The 18,037-nt window shown below is 51.7% G+C and overlaps 10 protein-coding genes across 10 annotated transcripts; 6 read left to right on the top strand and 4 right to left on the bottom strand.

Annotated features, from left to right (window-relative positions):
• Positions 1-107: 107 nt before the first annotated feature.
• On the top strand, positions 108-885 carry PtrM4_009710 (Actin-related protein 2-3 complex subunit 4; the record flags this gene model as incomplete). Its single annotated transcript, XM_001930942.2, has 4 exons — positions 108-113; positions 199-244; positions 300-574; positions 640-885. 4 exons carry the CDS (start codon positions 108-110, stop codon positions 883-885), a joined length of 573 nt encoding a protein of 190 aa, XP_001930977.1.
• A 378-nt stretch (positions 886-1,263) lies between these two features.
• On the top strand, positions 1,264-2,250 carry PtrM4_009700 (TT-ORF1 domain containing protein; the record flags this gene model as incomplete). Its single annotated transcript, XM_001930941.2, has 3 exons — positions 1,264-1,333; positions 1,390-1,512; positions 1,589-2,250. 3 exons carry the CDS (start codon positions 1,264-1,266, stop codon positions 2,248-2,250), a joined length of 855 nt encoding a protein of 284 aa, XP_001930976.2.
• Positions 2,251-2,921: 671 nt separating this feature from the next.
• PtrM4_009690 (Tymo-45kd-70kd multi-domain protein) lies at positions 2,922-3,703 on the bottom strand (the record flags this gene model as incomplete). The annotated part of the gene is made up of 3 exons (XM_001930940.1): positions 2,922-3,406; positions 3,514-3,604; positions 3,668-3,703. 3 exons carry the CDS (start codon positions 3,701-3,703, stop codon positions 2,922-2,924), a joined length of 612 nt encoding a protein of 203 aa, XP_001930975.1.
• Positions 3,704-4,621: 918 nt separating this feature from the next.
• On the bottom strand, positions 4,622-6,334 carry PtrM4_009680 (SPS1, Serine-threonine protein kinase; the record flags this gene model as incomplete). The annotated part of the gene is made up of 1 exon (XM_001930939.2): positions 4,622-6,334. The coding sequence occupies one exon, from the start codon at positions 6,332-6,334 to the stop codon at positions 4,622-4,624; it is 1,713 nt and encodes a 570-aa protein (XP_001930974.2).
• A 439-nt stretch (positions 6,335-6,773) lies between these two features.
• Positions 6,774-7,019, top strand: PtrM4_009670 (uncharacterized protein; the record flags this gene model as incomplete). The annotated part of the gene is made up of 2 exons (XM_001930938.2): positions 6,774-6,905; positions 6,954-7,019. The coding sequence occupies 2 exons, from the start codon at positions 6,774-6,776 to the stop codon at positions 7,017-7,019; spliced, it is 198 nt and encodes a 65-aa protein (XP_001930973.1).
• Positions 7,020-7,301: 282 nt separating this feature from the next.
• On the bottom strand, positions 7,302-8,504 carry PtrM4_009660 (Cfa, Cyclopropane fatty acid synthase and related methyltransferase; the record flags this gene model as incomplete). Its single annotated transcript, XM_001930937.2, has 3 exons — positions 7,302-7,953; positions 8,045-8,432; positions 8,489-8,504. 3 exons carry the CDS (start codon positions 8,502-8,504, stop codon positions 7,302-7,304), a joined length of 1,056 nt encoding a protein of 351 aa, XP_001930972.1.
• A 936-nt stretch (positions 8,505-9,440) lies between these two features.
• On the bottom strand, positions 9,441-10,393 carry PtrM4_009650 (uncharacterized protein; the record flags this gene model as incomplete). Its single annotated transcript, XM_001930936.1, has 2 exons — positions 9,441-9,990; positions 10,074-10,393. 2 exons carry the CDS (start codon positions 10,391-10,393, stop codon positions 9,441-9,443), a joined length of 870 nt encoding a protein of 289 aa, XP_001930971.1.
• Positions 10,394-11,393: 1,000 nt separating this feature from the next.
• PtrM4_009640 (uncharacterized protein) lies at positions 11,394-11,714 on the top strand (the record flags this gene model as incomplete). Its single annotated transcript, XM_066102937.1, has 1 exon — positions 11,394-11,714. The coding sequence occupies one exon, from the start codon at positions 11,394-11,396 to the stop codon at positions 11,712-11,714; it is 321 nt and encodes a 106-aa protein (XP_065965139.1).
• Positions 11,715-13,315: 1,601 nt separating this feature from the next.
• On the top strand, positions 13,316-15,003 carry PtrM4_009630 (LysC, Aspartokinase; the record flags this gene model as incomplete). Its single annotated transcript, XM_001930934.2, has 3 exons — positions 13,316-13,461; positions 13,516-14,858; positions 14,906-15,003. 3 exons carry the CDS (start codon positions 13,316-13,318, stop codon positions 15,001-15,003), a joined length of 1,587 nt encoding a protein of 528 aa, XP_001930969.1.
• Positions 15,004-15,378: 375 nt separating this feature from the next.
• PtrM4_009620 (Atrophin-1 multi-domain protein) lies at positions 15,379-17,562 on the top strand (the record flags this gene model as incomplete). The annotated part of the gene is made up of 1 exon (XM_001930933.2): positions 15,379-17,562. The coding sequence occupies one exon, from the start codon at positions 15,379-15,381 to the stop codon at positions 17,560-17,562; it is 2,184 nt and encodes a 727-aa protein (XP_001930968.2).
• Positions 17,563-18,037: the final 475 nt, after the last annotated feature.

Genomic DNA, 18,037 nt, shown 5'->3' with positions numbered 1-18,037 from the left:
GATCAGCCCTACAGTACGAGGAACCTCGCTCGTCAAGCGGAGCTGCGCCGTCACCTCCGACGAGCTTCGAGAACACGACACCGCATACCAGGCAAGCAGACGTCAAGATGCCTGTAAGTGCATGACATGCCGGACATACTGGAGCTGTCAAATACAATACATGGGTCTATGGAACATGTGTAGCTTACACCCCGCTAGGCCTACCACTCCGTCTTCCTCGATGAGCCCAACCAGCAATTGATTGGTACGGCTGCACATATGAAGCTCGGAATATGCAAAGTGTGACTGATTCCTAGCAGGCAACTTTGCCCTCCTTCCCTTACGCACAAGAACCCGCGGCCCTGCCATTCAACTGCCTGCTCTACCCGCCGATGTCACCGAGCTCACCATCGATGCCTCACACGAATCATACGACCCCTTAGACGAGATTCTCGCCCTCTTCCGCGCAAACACGTTTTTCCGCAACTTCGAAATCAAGGGACCAGCGGATCGCGTGCTCATCTATGGCATCCTATACGTGAGCGAGGTGCTGGGCAAGATCAAGCCGGCCATGTCAAGGAGAGAAGCCGAGAAGGTATGTAGCTGCCTGAGGGAGTTTGTGGGGACAAGAGAGTATCAAAAGCTGACTGCATACAATAGGCTGTCATGAATATTGCGCTTGACACCAACTTTGCGATCCCAGGCGATGCTGGATTCCCGCTGAACCAGGCTTTCGAGGCACCGGCCGACAGGAACTCGGCAGAAGTGATGCGACAGTACATTATGCAGATGCGACAGGAATTGGCCACACGGTTACTCAACCGTGTCTATGCTGACGAGACAAACACACCCAGCAAATGGTGGCTAAGCTACACCAAGAGGAAGTTCATGGGCAAGGCCTTGTAAATGATTGCAAATCCTTACTGCGGACAGATTCAAGATAATAACATATACTCAATCCGCTAGTCCTAAGCATACTGATTGAGCTAGTGGCTGGTCACGCAACTTAATTCCAGTTCTCTAGCCTTCTCCCACGCAGTCTCCACCGTGTCTGAAACAAATCATTTTCCTATGCTAGCCCCCTTCCCTGATATGCACTGACGTCACCTGCCTAAGGTTTGCGCGTTTGGTCAGGCAGGTGCAAGCGCCAACCCAACCCACTGGTCTAATCATCTGCTGTTCTGCCCCGACCCCTCTTGCAACACGGTGCCCTCTAGTCCCCCCACTCTTCAATATCTTAAACCCGCCACAGTATTATTCAAATATTCCGGACTATCGTTTACTATGGCCTGGCTTTCACAGATGCTCGGTCGTAACAGGACCGCATCTGATGGCTCGCCGTTTACAGCACAGGGTAAGTTGGGTTTATCCGATTTTTTCTAGCCTACAAAAGCTGATGCCATAGCGTAGATGATCCAGACTGGTCCGACACCTCCGAGTCTGAAGATTTCGTTCCCAGCTCTGACAAAAATGGCAGGCCGCGCGACGGCAACCGGGTTTCTCTCGAGCAGGAGCGTGCACTACTGCCTTACAGTACGTCTTCAACCTTAGCCGCACGTACATGATTAGTGCGTCACGAACCCACCAAGACGGTAAGCTAACCACGTAGTGCCCGCCCTCTTGGACGACCGGCTTCCACCTTGTGGCCTACAACCCCAAGTCGCCTACGAGAATGTAGTCCGTCGCCTTCGCAAAATCTGGCTCCAACGCGCCGTCCAAGACGCAAACAATGTTCCTCTCGTCGAAATTTGCAAGTGGATTCTCCAAGATCTCAAAATCGAAGCTGAAGATTCCCCGGTCGGCAGCGAGTATAGGACCAAGCAGCGCCAACCATGGCGGCGCGAAGACGTCTTTAAGTATGAGATTTGCTGGGCCAAGTACTTTGTGCGCGAAGCTGAAGTCCTGGAGCAGCGCAAGTCCATGTCTGAGGAAGATCTTGCAAAGCAGGATTTCAGGGATAAGCTACATCCCATTCCTAGGGAATTGGACATTTATGTTCAGAAGAGCTGTAATAAAAAGAACGTACTGAACTCTTGGAAGGCGTGGCATGAGCGGAAGCGACAGCCAGTAGGGTCACGGGATACAGGCCTTGGCGTGGATGGTACGCAGGACGCAGATGCGGAAGAGCCAAAGGACGACGAAGACAGCCAGAGACATGGCATTGACGAGAACGACAAGCAGGACGGCCAAGGATATACCTCAGACGATGACGACGATGAGTACAACCGAGCACACATTACCGACGCGGAAGACGAGGACAACGAGGATTAGGAATGCTCTGTCGCTTAACATTGGTACTTGAGATGCTTTGGAGGACGATCAGGGTCAATTGTTTGATGCATCGTCTAAACTGCAACGGTTTGAGTCACTAGGCTGTGTTCTTAGTCCGTGTCTAGTTATCCATTATAATGCCTAGAGTCTCTTCCTTAGCCTTTTTTGATCGAGACGCTCCGTGATTTCCACTAATGTCGGTAAGTAGTGGTCGTTATGCAAGCGAAGGTAGATATAAAGAGCGAGTGTGTGATACAGAAGAAATTGCAGCCACGGCCATAAAGATATCACAAGAGCCAATCAGGTCAATCACATCACCAAAACTATCATTAGGACATCATATGCTATCGTTTAATAGGGGAAAATGCATGCTGGAGGCTACGATAAACTATAGTACTGAGCTATGTATGCTTCGCTTACGCATCCTCTCGTGCTGCAGCACATCTTTCAATCGAAAGTCTCCTTGATATCATGCTCAAGCCACACAAACACCATCGACTTTTCTTACCATATCCCGAGAAAATTAGGACCTGCACGACCCACTCCCCACGCACGCACCTAGCCAATTCTCCAAAACCCAGACCCCTAAATATCCCCAAAGCCATTCAGGAACGCTGAAAGAAGGAAGAAAAGAAGGGAGCAAGGTGATTGGAAAAACAGTGGTCGAAAACTCATTCCGAATCAAACTCTCCATCGTCGTCCTCTATTTCGTACTGGGGGAAGTGATCTTCGTCAAAGACGTCTTCCTCCTTCTTGACCTTCTTGCTCACGTGGACAGTAGCCTCCTCATCAGCAGAAGAAGACTCGTCTTCGTACTCTGGTTCCCTCTTGGCGGCGCGCTTGCCCTTGGGCTTGGGCTTTGCGACAGCTTTAGCCTTGCCCTTCTTGGCAGCGGCGGCAGAAGTGGGTGCGGAGGAGGTGACGTCGCGAGCTTGACGCATGGCTTCCTCATCGTCGACGAGACCCTCAGGGCTATCACCGTCATTGACCTTCTTGCCCTTGCCCTTGGTGCGCGAAGCAGCTGCCTTGGAAGTAGCGGGGGCGGCGGCTGGCTTCTTGACGGGCGTGGAAGCAGAGGAGTTGATACCAGAGCCGCTGGAGGTGGCCTTCCTCTTCCAAGAGTAGAGGCGGTTCTCAATGGCCTTGGGAGTGCACTCTGCCGGTGTGCGTTTAGCGGAGAGGTTAGAAAGAAGAGAGGGAGGTGGGATGAGGGCCAGGAAAAGAACTCAGGAAGATGGACAGAGGCAGAGTGGGAATACTTACCCATGCCAGCGGCCGTGACGCGCTCCGCGATCTTTGCGCATAGTCCCTTGCTGAAAGAGACGTTGCACTCCTCGAAGACACACCGCACGAGCTGCAACAGAATCGTTGTTAGTACAGTTCTGGTTCTTCTCGCGTATGCCAGGCGTATACATACGATCGAATCCAGCTCTGGGGTCCACTTGTTAACCATGATGGCGACTGCGATGCTGGTTTGCTTGACTAGCGGCGTTAACGATGTTGTTTTCTGGAATAATACGAGATGAGCTACACTTACAGATGGAAGACGAAGGTGGGGTGGCTGAACGGAGGAGCGGTTGAAGAACGGTGAAGTCGAGGGAAAAGTTGCGAGGCTGAAGCCTTGTCTGCCTAGACAAGGTGCGGGGGAGGAGGATAGACTGTGTGAGCGAGGAAAGGTGAAGGTGAGTGAGCATGCCTGTCACGAGCAGGTTTTCAGGGTCCGGTTGCCTAGGAGCACCCACCCAATCGATCCCAACAGCCAAAAAACTGCAATATTCCATATTCGTATTCGTATTCTTGTTACAGTGTACTATTTTGCTTGTCTCCCTGTTGTACTACTACGTGGTATCTATCAAACTGGATGCCATGCCATGCCACCCATCCATCATCGGTCTATCAAGTGTCAGAAAAAAAGCCCTCAAGAGACAGCGCGCGCGACCGCCAAGTAGTCTCCAGGCTGAATAATGTGCTTCCAAACGAGTCCTCCGTATCGAAGCGCCATGCCGTGACCACATAGACAGGAATAAAGCAGAAAACCGTTTGTGTGTGTATCCCTCCAATCCAGTCGCTTATGTGTCAAAAAATGGAAGAATGGAAGAAACGTTCGCCGGATCGCGAGGAAAATGATTCAAAAGACGCCTTGCTGATACCACCGCTGCCACTGTAAAAGTACATGTTGGAGATGTCCTACAAGCCTAAGGCGGCGGGTGGACTTGATGCTCACGTGGGTGTCCGTATCTAGACGGGCTGTAACGAGTGTGTCCGCGTGTGGGTGAACTGTATTGTGAGTTTTCGTTCCTGGGTCTGTACGACTGGTATGAAGGATTGAACGTGACCTTGCCGTTGACCCCAAACTTGACTGAGAAGTGTCCTATCTCCTCCGGTAAATATCCGTGTCCCTCTCCCTACCATCTCGTCCGCGGTCCCCCCTACGGTCCGGGCTACGCGATCGTGTCCGGCCATCCCGCCTGTCTCTTCCAAAGTTGGGCGCGCGGTCGCGATATGCGCGGCTACGGTCGGGACGGTCTTCGGTAAAGCCTTCACGAGAGTTGCCAGAGTCACGGGACCCGCGACGTGCTCGGCTATCGTCTGGTTCGCGAGAGCGACGAGGACCTTCTGCACCGTAGCTGGGTATGTAGGTGTCGCCAGCTGGAGCTGCGGCAGGATGTGGATGTCTGCGGCGGTCGCCACCATCAGGGCCGTAACGAGGTACAGGTGGGAGCGGGTGTCGGCCATCTGCAGGTGGTGCAGGCAGGCCATGTCCACGATCTCCACCGTTGCCCCAATTTGGTCTTCGCTCGCCTGGTGGTGGTGGGGGAGGTCGCTGGTCATACGGGCGTCTGTCGTAGCCGCCTCTGTGACCTCTATCAACACCAGGAGGCCCTCGGTCTTGTGGGCCGCCGTATCGACGATCACCATTTTGCCATCCTTGTGGTGGCGGACCTTGGCCCATCCATTCTCCGTTGGGACCTCCACCCACAGTGCCACCTTGGGGTGCTGGAGGCAGTGCTTGTTTCTGACCCCTGGCGTTCCGTCGATCCAGTTCGTGCGAGTCTGCAAAGTGCGGTATGTCTTCCTCTCGCATGGGTAATGGAGATTCTCGGAAATATGGATGGTCGATGGCGTCAATGGCGTTGATTCGTTTCCGCCAGTCCAGCCTCATGAGGTCTTTTATAAGCGATAGTCCAATGGGCGATAGTTCGCGGAACCGTTGGGCGATGTTGCCGGTATGGGGTGGGAAAGAGCGGACAGGCTCAGCTCCTGGAAGCTCATTCCATCCGGGCATGCTCTGGTCATTTGGCGAACCCACCAGCTCAAATATTATTTGCGCCTGATGTATATCGCTCTGGCCGGCGAGGATGGGCTTGCGCTTGAACATCTCACCAAAGACACAGCCAGCTCCCCACATGTCAATGGCTGGTGTGTACTTGCGGAGCTGTAGGAGTAGTTCCGGCGGCCGGTACCATCTTGTTACGACCAGGGTTGTGTACTCGCGCTTGGCTTCGCCATTGCCCCTGCCTCGTTGTGGTACCGCCTCGTCATAATGTCTCGCCAACCCAAAATCCGCTATTTGCAATCTTCCGCGATTGTTGATAAGCAGGTTGGCGGCCTTCATGTCTCGGTGTAGGATGTGGTTGTCATGGAGGTATCGCAGGCCCTTGAAAAGTTGCAGCATGTAGCACTTAATCTGCGCTTCTTGAAACCTGACTTCAGGATTGTCGAGAAGACCCGAGAGATCGTGGTCCATGTACGGTGTGACCATGTAGAGAATGGCGCGTTTCCTGCCTTCAGTCTTCGGTCGCTCTACAGCCATCTCTTCTAGCTTCAACACGTTCTCGTGCGAGAGCATCTTGAGCAGCTTGATTTCTCGCAGTGCCGTGATGGGAAAGCCATCCTTTTCGTTGTGCATCAAAATCTTCTTAAGGGCGAAGACGTGGCCAGAAGAGAGTTGGCGCGCCTTGTGGACTTCACCAAAAGTGCCCTCTCCAAGCTTCTGCATCATCTCGTAACCACCGATTTTGCTGCATCCCTTGAAGCGGCGCTGCAGTGTACGAGAGGGCGTCGCACTCGCCGAGTTTGCCATTTCGGTGACGATGCTGGCTGGATTCGGTGATGGAAGGAACAAAGGTGTGCTTGTTGGTCCTAAATGGTCCGCGGAGGACTTGTCCGCAGGGAGGAGTTGCGCAACAAGCTATCGAGTATGGTGGATTGATGCGGCGAGAAATATCGGGTCGCGAAGGTAGGCGCTGGTGTGCACCGGAGTGCTCGGAGCGAGGGCTATTGTGCAAACATGAAAATAGGCGTTTGTATTGTCGCGAGTGAAGGAGCAAGGAACGCGATTAACGGATGATGCCACATCCTTGGCGCCACAACACTAGCGCAACCTCCGATCGACCTTAACCACACCTCACTCACCAAAGACGTCAACGAGCCATTGCACTCCGGATATCGCAGGTATGACCCGACTCGCGCTGCCGTATGTCGTCACGGCTTCTCACCATCTTCTAGGCTCTACACACATCATGCAACCCACACGAGCCCGCATGGGGCCGCCCAAATATGCGCCTCACCCAAACCACCCCATCCACGTCCACCCTGTCCGACCGCTGTACCGATTTATGGCAACCGGCCTCGGCGCTTCAATGTGGTTCTTCGTATGTCGTGGCATCTGTATGGGTGCGAAAGGACGCTAATAGTGGCAGTTGATGTACCGCGCGAAGAAGGACGGCCCAGCACTATTGGGCTGGAAGCACCCATGGGACCATTGAGCAATTCGAGAGGACGGAACGTAGATATGTACAGTGTGCAAAGATAGTCAGATCGCAGGTCAAACACCATGGGGGAGCTGAGAGCGAAAGGGCAGAAAGCTGCGATATCCCGCGCGCAGAGCGCCAAGAGACCTAAATGAAAGAATTCCACACATTACTCATCGCCATGGATCTTGATTTGTGAGCACTCGTCAAGTCACACAACGGTTAATCCTCATTATGGGTATTCTCCAACATTGGTCTATTTGGATCTACGAGCATTCACCGAGTGCATGCCCCATATTACTCTGGCTTTTCAAACAGATAATGGGTCACACCCCACGTGTCACCTCCATCCCACTTGAACAACTCGCTGCAAGCCAGATGGAAGACTTGCCACCTGTTCCACCATATCAGTGCACCTGCCTCTCCGTATGTCTCCACCAGTCCCTTCCAAATACTGTCCTTGTTCTTGTACATGCAAAGAAGCCAGTCCTCACATGTCTTGCTGTAATTCAGGCCCGACACCCACCACTGCTTCTTGACCCTCAAGTCATCTTGGAAGTACAACAAAAGATCTGCAGAAGGCATGGTCCCTCCGGTGAAGAAATGCTCCGTCATCCATCCGCCGTCAAAGTCATAGGGCGTAGTGCGGTGGGCAAAAATGTGAACAAAGAGCTTGCCTCCGGGCTTCAAGGCGGTGCTGACCTTGCGAAGGAGAAGCTGGTAGTTCTTCATGTGCTCGAAAAGTTCAATTGAGACTACGCGGTCGTACTGAGATGGCTCAAACTCGTATTCAACGACATCACCGGTGATGATCTGGAGGTTCTTAAATCCCTTGGCTTGAGCGACGCTGTCAATGTATTCCTTTTGTGTCCTGGAGTTGGAGAAGCCAGTGATTTTGGAGTTGGGAAAGACTTCGGCAAAATAGAGAGATGCTGAGCCCCAGCCGCATCTACAGGTTGTTAGTAGCTATCTTGAGACGCTCATTCCGACTCGGCACACGTGATAGTGATTTGGAGTCAAGAATAGGAAACGGAGCTCACCCAAGATCCAAGATACTCATCCCATCCTTCAATTCTGCCTTCTCAACATAGGACCTCATCATTGCAACTTCTGCCTGGGCAAGAGTTTCCCCGCCCTTTTCATACAAGCAGGATGAGTACTTCATCCTCGGACCCAGCATACCCTTCAGCACGCTCGTGCCAACCTCGTAGTGCTGCTCATTCGCTGCTGCCGTCTCAATCGCAATGGGACGTTCCCTGAGCAGCTTTACGTAGTTCATCTTGGATTCATAGCCGGCTTCCAGCGATGTGGTAGCTATGGATTGCAGACGCTCCGCTAATTGGCGGCGAATACCCACACGTATGATAGGGTGCGGCAGGTATCCATTGTCGAGTAGTGGATTAACGACTGCGTCAGAGTTGACGAGACCTGGGGTAGTTAGTAAAGTGATCGGATGGCTGCCTATGGGATGATAATGCGTGTACTTGAAATGAAGTTCATCTTGCGCTAGTTCAATTGTCTCAGCTGCTTTGCAGAGTGGGGGAAAGCTCGAAGATACGAAAGAACAATTTCCGGGGTAAAAAAAAATTCTAGGTTATCAATTCTTTGGTACCTGAAGCTATCGTGGGTTTAATGGCTTTTGTTGTTCCCGAGGTCGGGCTGCCGTTGCAGTCGGGGTTCCGTAGTGTGCTGTATGCGGGCAAACTGCGCCCAATGTAGTTTAGGCATCCTGCATAATGACATCACCATCGGGGTTTATAGTAAGCACTTGCACAATCACAGCGACGACAAGACATGCGATAGTACAGATCCTCTTCGCTGCAAGGAACGCAGAGCTTAAATTCGTGTGGATAGCCAATGATAACATGCACGATGCATTGTGAGAGGTTAGCGCATGCAACGGTCTTGTACAGACGGCAAGCCACGCGACACCGACGGACGGTTCTGCTCGGCGGCTATAGTAATTAAGATTATGCGGGTGATATCGCTTCCGTCGCTTATATGCCATTGTCTAGATATATCTCCATAGTCTCGACTTTCGGCCTTCACCCAGGCCAAGCTTAAACAGCTTGACCCCCGCTATATACATATACACCAGCTATCCTCCCCCGAGAAATATGACTGTTTGATGCTGAAATGGCGGTAGACAAAGAAAGATCTACAATACGAAGATTAGCCGCAAATAATGGGATTGACATGCTTCTCTGTGTTCTCTCGTGGGTGAATGCTGGCGGCTTTGACGAGACGTTGGTCCTCTTGGGATAAGACTTTATGGTAACTAATGCTGTTTTATCTCCTACCTCATTTCCTTTCCTGCTTTATTCCGCACACAGCCCATTATACCCTCCTCTTGCTCATCCATGTATCCCCTCCAGTACAAATATCACCCCTTCCGCATATCGCTTCTCCCATCTCTGTATGCACTGAGGATGATAGCTATGCTGCGTTTGTCTGCCTGAGCTCTGGCTGTTCATTTTGAATAGCTGAATTCCTGTCTAGTTTTGATTTCTGTTGCAGTCTTTGCTTGTACAATAAGAATACAAGGAGAGATAAGAATAGTGCACCGATCGCAGCACCTACGCCTATTCCTGCTTTGGCTCCAGTGCTAAGGCCCGAGTTGGTCAGGCTAGGATCAAAAAGGACAGACCCCGTTGCTGATGGAGGTGCGCTTCGACTTGGGGGCGATGCCGTTGCAGGTGTAACGCCAGCCGTTGGCGTCGGCGTAAAGTCAAGAGTTAAATGTGCTGCGAGTGATGATGCGTAGTCCACGTCGAATTTGGAAAGATCGGACGCTTGCCAAAGGACAACAAATGGAGGCATGTACATATTCCCAACAGAATATACTGTCGTGTTGTCGTATGCGGCGGTATAGACTGAAGTGCTAATGACATCGTTGGTATAGACGTAAGTCCGCCTCTTGTACGCGGTGATGGGGGTATTGTAATATGAGGTGCAAATAGCGAATTCACCAGATGAAGTCATATCACTGTGACATTCTTGTCAGATCGAGTGGACACAATTTATGCGTACATGCTTTTTTTTTCTTGGGGGGAGGGGATCTCAACTTACTTTCTGCAGCAATTGGCTCCCCATAATCGATCATCGCCTGGTTTATATCCCGCAGTTCTGTATTCTACTATTCTTGCAACGTAGTACCCGTCCATACATGTGCCTGGGCTGTGGATACTCGTAGCGTCTGGTGTGCAGGTGGAGGGTTGTAACATCGATACAGAATTGTCTCCTTCTCTGCCAATCGCTATCCAATGATCAGTGCAGCCAGCTGGTGGCGTGAAAGGTGTTGTAAGTGGCGGCCAGTTACTGTCTATTGGAAGGCCACTTCCTGACGACAGTGTTGTGATTGTAAGGCCGGCTTGTGCTACTGCCGCCATGTTCAATAGAGCAGAAGGAATTGATAAAGACTGGAATGCGTTGAATGATGGCAGTACTTTCAAGTAAACCATGCGAGTGGCAGCAGTCTCTATTTCCGTTATCCAGGCTGCCGATACATGGCATGGCATGTTAGTGCTTCATGCATGGTGGCTTCGTTTGATTTGTACATGTGACTACGCCGCAAATTTGCATCGACAAGAATCCAGTATGTGGCCGTGGATTCACCAGCCATTGGATGGTAGACTGTGCCGCAACCACCATCCTGCAGTTTTATCTTGAGCTTCTCCTAATCTAGGAGAGATTGACAGGCTCACGAGGCAGACAACAGTCTGTGGAGTGCATATTGCTAAAATCATGCCAGACTCTATCGTAACAGCCCCTCCTTGGTGTAATGTCTATACTGAGTCACGGAAGCGAAAGTACTGCGAGGCAGCAACGACGCATATTTCTGGTGTAAAGACAAAGGAGTGATGGATTGCGGCGATGTGTCGCTCATTGAGGCTTCCTATCCTGGTGGCTGTGTTGGTCTCTGGCTGTGCGATTCAGTACAGCCGCCATGTTTTGGCCCCATGTATGGCGTGACGTGTGACTAGGGAAGTGACCTTGTCGGCCGCAGCAACATAGCGGCTAGATGAACATGCCGGCCGTGTCAAACAATCTCAGCAAACCTCGTGATTGTCTCAGTGGTAAGTAGAAGTGGCGAGCTCCAAGCAGGTACCGGAAAAACAGGCTGATGGCCACGCAGATGCTTAAACCCCGGAGAACTAGGTGATGGTTCAGGACGAGCGATGCAGCTACCCGTAGATAAGTGTCGTTGTCGCACCATGCGCGACGGTTGCGCAAGTGATTGCCTCTCACGCGGTTGACAAAAAAAAAGCCGACTCACCGAGCCGCCCACCCCACAACAACAGCGCCAAATGCCAACAAGCTTCCATCCCAACTCAATATCTCAGCCACCACCCGACAGAACCCTTTTCTTTTTGCGCGCATCTTTTCGCCATGCCCAGAAGCACAAATCACCGTATTGAGACACCAAAAAAGGCGAAGATCAAGGGTGCTGCGGAGTTCATGGACGCAAAGGGCATCACATACTTTCACAGCGATTTGTTCAGCTTCTATGGCGTCAACAAGCACCAGGGATGGGCAATATTAAACGACAAAGACGATGAGAGCAGCCGTAGGCATCACAATCGTCAAACTTCACTAGAAAGAAGAGGCAGGAAAGCTCTTTTGAGCCCTACGCAGCTCCGGGAAGCTGACAGATTCCTCCAAGATGTCGGATGGGATGCAAGGGTACTTTCTTGGCCACAATTAGCTTAAGAACTCGACTTTGGAGTCTCCGGACGGACACTACAACGTGCTCTTGGCTCTCTTGAGTATCACAAATGTATTGCTTGTACAAAGGGGTGGGTCTCTCAAAGATGTGCAAAGGTACGGGTAAAGCATGCCGAAACGCTTCTTGCACTTAAGCCTGAACCTCAAGACTGGCATGACGTACGCTTTTCAGATGAAGTACACTGCCGTGTAGGTCCCCAAGGCAAGCTTCGCATTATTCGGAAGCCTGGGGAGCGTTATTGTGGTGATTGTATTCAGGAACAACTCAATTAGGATGAAGAGAAAGATTGGGAAACCTGCCACATTTAGGGCGCTTGTGGCTATAACTTTAAGTTAAACCTCACCTTTTACAAGGTCTTTGGTAACCGTAATGGCAAGCTCTCCTTAAGTGCTTACAGGGACCAAATCCTTGAGCCTGTGGTAAAGAAATAGCTCCAAAACGACCCCCCCTTTATCCTGGAAGAAGACAACGACAGCGGCCATGGCGGAGGTAGTCAAGGGAACATTGTAGCTCGTTGGAAACGGGACAACAACCTTGATTACTACTTGAACTCATCTAACACCCCTGATTTTTCACCCATAGAAAACTGTTGGCAAGTAATGAAGCAACACCTCAAAAAGTTTCCCTATTGGGACGAGTTTGAGACGAGAGAATTAGCATGTGAAGGCTGGGGAAACGTCTTACAAGGTTTCATTAATGATCGGATTAATCAGATGCCCGAAAGACTGCAAACTTGCATCGATATGGACGGTAGAATGACTGGGTACTAAAGAAAAATGGGTGAAAACAACTCCTGAACGCTCCTTTTGAGCTACAAACCCAAGAAAACTTAGATACATAGCTTTTCTATACATTTGAATAGCTTCAAGCTTCGATTTGAGCCCAAATATGTGAGATTACATGTTGTTTTGGTGGTGTTGCAGTACTAATCGTGATGTTGTGGGGCATCGGTGAGTCGGCTTTTTTTGGTCAACCGCGTGCCTCTACACTCATCACATGCAGACACACTATATTCCATAGCTCTTGCCAGATGGCCTTGCGACGAACGCACATTTGCCGAAGGCTGTACGCCGAACACGACGACTAGACGTGCAACGACCGGGACGGATAAGCAGCCAGGACCATCGCAATTGGCCAGAAAGTCATCACTGGTAATCAAAGCCGAAAGCGCATTTCAATAGCCATTCTGTTGAGCGCCAAGGCGCAACAATGAGCTGTCAAGCGTGAAAGACGGCGGCAGACGTGTCTTTGAGAGATGGGCTGTAGGACAGTGGACGAAGGTACAGCGTCCATGGATGGAGCTGCGTTGATGGCTAGGCGAAGTTGTATGCGACATGAAGTCGGAGGGGTTCAATGGCGCCACCGTCAGCAGCATGTGCAGCCGATTACGGGCGGAGACATTGTTATTTTGACTCAGACCCCACTAAAGTCTCACCCAGAATTCCCTCACACTTCACCACACCAAACTTCTCACGAAACACGCCGTCGACTAGCAGCTGCTATTACAGTTCTATAAGAGCCTTTTCAAACACGGAGAAATCTTGCTGAAGAAATTGAATTGGAGACCGAAAAAACTTGTACAAACATGTCGGCAGTCACAAATGGGCACACGCACGAGTCGGAGCAGATAGCTCACACGGAAGAGAAGCATTTGCCAGGAGGCTGGGTTGTTCTCAAGTTTGGGGGTACGAGTGTGGGCAAATTCGCGGAGAACATAGCGGGCATTGTCAAGTAGGCGCAAAAGTGCGACACGTCATAAGGAAGGAAAGTGCTGACAGGGCATAGAGCTGGTCTTCAGACGAACCGCGCCGCTATCGTGTGCTCCGCGCGCAGCAGCAACACAAAGCTGGAAGGAACCACCAACCGCCTTCTTCGCACCGCCCGCGCTGCCGAGAAACCAAATAACCGTGGCTATGACGAGATTGTGGAAGCCATTCGCGTCGACCACATCCAAGCCGGGAAGGATATCCTGAAGAGTCCCGAAATCTTGGCTTCCTACACCGAAGAGGTGAATGCCGAGTGCGAGAGTCTGATTAAGATTCTTGAGTCGGCGCAACACTTGGAGGAAGTCACTTGCCGTGCCGAGGACAAGATCATTAGCAAAGGTGAGAAGCTGAGCTGTCGGTATATGGCCGCGCTGTTGAATGATCGCGGAACACCCGCGCAGTTCGTCGACCTTAGCGACGTCGTCAAGTTCAATGCGCCTGTCAAGGGCGGACTCAACGACAAGTTCTACAAGGATCTCGCTGAAGAACTGGGCAAGGAGGTGGCAGCCTGCGGAAACAAGGTCCCAGTTATCACAGGCTACTTTGGGAACGTGCCAGGAGGCCTGCTCAACTCCATCGGACGTGGATACACGGACCTATGTGCTGCGCTGGTTGCTGTTGGCACCAAGGCGAAGGAGCTTCAGGTCTGGAAGGAGGTGGATGGCATCTTCACCGCTGACCCCCGCAAGGTCGCCACTGCTGCGTTACTTCCCACTGTGACGCCTGCCGAGGCCGCCGAATTGACTTTCTACGGCTCCGAAGTCATTCATCCCTTCACTATGGAACAGGTCATTCGCGCCCGCATCCCCATCCGTATCAAGAACGTCATGAACCCACGCAATGCTGGCACCATCATCTTCCCAGACAATCTGCACAATATTGACGATCGTGCGCCTCTGAAAGACACGACTCTCTTTCGCACGCGTTCAGCAAGCTTGCTTACTCAGCTGGAAGGCCCCAAGCGCCCTACTGCTGTGACCATCAAGCACAACATTGTCGTGCTCAACGTGCACAGCAACAAGCGCACCCGTGCTCATGGCTTCCTCATGAACATCTTCAGCATCCTGGATAAATGGCACCTTTCTGTCGACCTCATCTCGTCGTCCGAGGTGCATGTGTCCATGGCTTTGCACTCGGAATCCGCCCTCCTCAGCGGCGGTGGTGAGGACGAATACAGAATTCAGGACAAGGATCTTCAGGGCGCCGTCAATGACCTCGGTCAGCTCGGTGCCATTGACATTGTTCCCGACATGGCCATTGTAAGCCTAGTGGGTAAGCAGCTGAAGAACATGATTGGTATCTCCGGCAAGTTCTTCAGCGTCTTGGGCAAGAACAACATTAATATCGAGATGATATCGCAAGGTACGTGAAAATGTTTGGTGACGTGACAATTTGCTAATCCATCGCAGGCGCCAGCGAGATTAACATATCCTGCGTAATTGAAGAGCGCGAAGCTGACCGCGCTCTCAATGTTGTACATACAAACCTTTTTACTTTCTTGGACTAGGAGTCCATCTGCATCAGGTGGAGTTGGATACCACTTAGACAAAATTCTCCATGATAAATCTATTGTCATTCTGCTGTCTCACTCTTGCATCTCTCTTTCTCAATTGTCTGCCCCATGAAAACTGTTTCACGCCGAGTTGCGCGTTTGCTGTGGTAAGGATACTTGCGCGTGACTGTAGTGACGCAAATACAAGAACACCAGCTGCGCGCCCTCGACTCTTCACTCCACACCCGACGATAGGCAACCCCGTCAACGACAATAGAACACTGCCGATGATTGATGAATACTTTTAGGCCCACTGCTTGAGCATCCGCACTCCGCATCCGCGTACCTCGAACTCCCGCCTACTAGCCACGCTGCGACAGCTGCTTCGCCATGGCGGAACAAGCTGACGCAGCAATGCACAGTGAGAAAATTTCGCCTGCGACGGGCAAGCCGCTGAAGAAACACGAAAAGTCTGGACTAAAATTTCTGAGGGAAGAGCAAGAAGATCAGTTTTGGGAAGAGGTCACATACTGGAATGAGGAGCAGTTTTCAGACCCCAAATGGAAGCAGGTGTTGCGTCGGATAGATCAGTTGACGCAGGAGCATAACCTCGTTGAGTTTGGATGGCCTTCACCTTCGCCTCCACCGCCTGGACGTTCTGACCCCATACCTGGAGGCTGTCAACCATCTCTCCGCAGTTTCTCGTCTATCACCGCGCCAAGGGATACTCACCCACTACGTATTGACATACCCGGAAGCCGTCAACCACCTCTCCGTAGTTTCTCGTCTGTCACCGCGCCAAAGGATAATCATCCCTTCCGTGTCGACATACCCGGAAGCCAGCGACTTTCTCTCCGTAGCTTTTCGTCTTTCACCGCGCCAACGGGTGCTCACCCACTGCGTCCCGCGCATCTCCCACGCATCGATACTGGGTCACCAACTACACCGCGACCACGTTGGGATGTGGTAGTGCCAGGTCCCGTCACTCCGCTATCCGCCACTGCAGGTCCTAGCCGGAATGCCTTCGCAGAAGGCGGCTTCTGGGCCTCTCTCACACCCAAGACATCATCGGTGACGAGTGAGTCTATACCCGTAACGCCCATAACTGCCATGCCCATCCGACGTACCCCCTCTCTTCTCGTTGATCCCGAATCGCGAGCCGCCTACGACTCTGTCAATCAAGACGTAACCGCCATGGCCTTCCGACTCTGCGCCAACCGTTCCGCCATCCGCACCTCCTCCACCATCAAAAATAAAAGCGTGCACCCGTCACTTGTCAAACCACGGGACTTGCGTCTTGCCGCAGAGACCATCTTGTCTACTCTCCAGTACCTGCTGCCTGATTCGAGTTCTACACCAGTCGTCGAGAAACTGCATTGCTTTGCAGAGGAACAGACAGAAATACTGCTCGAGCACAACATAGGGACCATGGAGCAACTGCGAGATCTAGATTATTGGATGTGGTTCGAAGACGATATCGATATCGTGTCTACAATTCTAGATGGACAGCGTGATGCACTACGTATGAATCGACGTCGACGGAAAGAGAGGGAGGTGGCCCTTGATGAGCAGGCTGTCCGACTAGCATGGGCTGTCAAAATACTGAATGACAAAGAGAACCTCAAGGACGAAGACAGTGACGAAGACGAGGGCTATGAATACGGTAACATCATGAGAAGCTTGAAAAACGAGACGACGTCTGCTAAAGAAGACCGAGACAACAACACACGAACTAGGACCGCTCAACGCTCAGCCAGCAGTCCCATCAAACCCACCCCCGGCACCTTCCCTCTCAGCCTACGCTCCCGACAAGCCACTTTCTCCAACTATTCACGTCCCATGCTTCGCCATCCAAAGTCATCCTCAGGCTCGCTTTCACGCAGTCACGCGATCAAGTCCCGTCCAGACCACCTCAGCATCAACACCACTAGCACTCTGGCAACCCAAATCGAACAGGACGTAGTTTCTCCTCGAGACCGGTTTGTTCGCCACACGGCTCCCAGCATCGAGGATCTATCTTCCTGGGCCAACGAAATCAAGCTCATGGAGCGGAAGCGCACAGAAATGAAGTTGGCGGGAAAGTGGAACGCAGCTGACGATGCATTTCGTCGACAAAATAAGCGGTTTGGAGGTAGTTTTGGCGAATCTGCCGCCGTTGGCGGGATTTCGCATCCTGCATTCCGCTTCTGGCACTTTAATCACCATGACGACGAAGCTGAAAACGAAGATTACGACGCCAACAACAGCAGCAGTACCGACAGCTGGGTCTGCACAACCGCCAAAGCAATCGAACGAGATGCCCGCGCCCTCAAAGACTGGAAAATGGAACAAAACAAGGGCGGTAACGATGAAGATGAAGCACTAAAAACCCTCCCTACCACGCCCACCCTACCAAACGAATATCGCCTCCTTTTCCCCCCCCTCACATTCTCCCCCTCCCCCTCTCCTCCCCCAGAATCCTCCCGGGAATCCTCACCCACACCCACCCCCGCTTTCCCCGCCCCTACAACCGCCACGCAGCTACCTCGCACGAACGCCGTTTCCCCTTCACCTCGAAATCAAAAACAAAATTGAAATCACCATTGTCGGCATCCAAGTTGACCACCGTCACATCACCCAAGAGTGACCTCTTTGCCTCGCCCCAACCGATGAGTAATCCTAGTACGCCTAGGACGATAAGTAAGTTTTCCAGTGATGTGGTGGTGCGCTATGTGATGTTGGATTACGGGCTAACATGTGTGAAATAGATGCTTGGGAGGAGGAGTTGACGCGGTTGGCCGACATGGAGCGGTTGAGGCAGTTGGGGAGTTTCGGGTAGACGGAAGGGGAGTTTGTAGGACTGCGAGGGTGAATGGGATTGCGAGGGAAAAGGGTGGTATTGCGATGGGATGTGATGATTACGAACATGAATGTATCGGGAAAGCCTTTTGTGTCCTTCTTCCTCGGAGACCACGATTATCTTGACAGAAGATTCACATTCCGGTCAATGTATGTACGAAATGATTTTTTTCTCGAAAGCAAGGAATATGCATTACGTTGCTGTTTCTTA

Source organism: Pyrenophora tritici-repentis, chromosome 1 (genome assembly GCF_003171515.1).
Source record: "Pyrenophora tritici-repentis strain M4 chromosome 1, whole genome shotgun sequence".
Taxonomy (NCBI): Eukaryota; Fungi; Ascomycota; class Dothideomycetes; order Pleosporales; family Pleosporaceae; genus Pyrenophora; species Pyrenophora tritici-repentis.
Note: the sequence above shows the minus strand (reverse complement) of the source record. Positions and strands in the feature narration are given on the sequence as shown.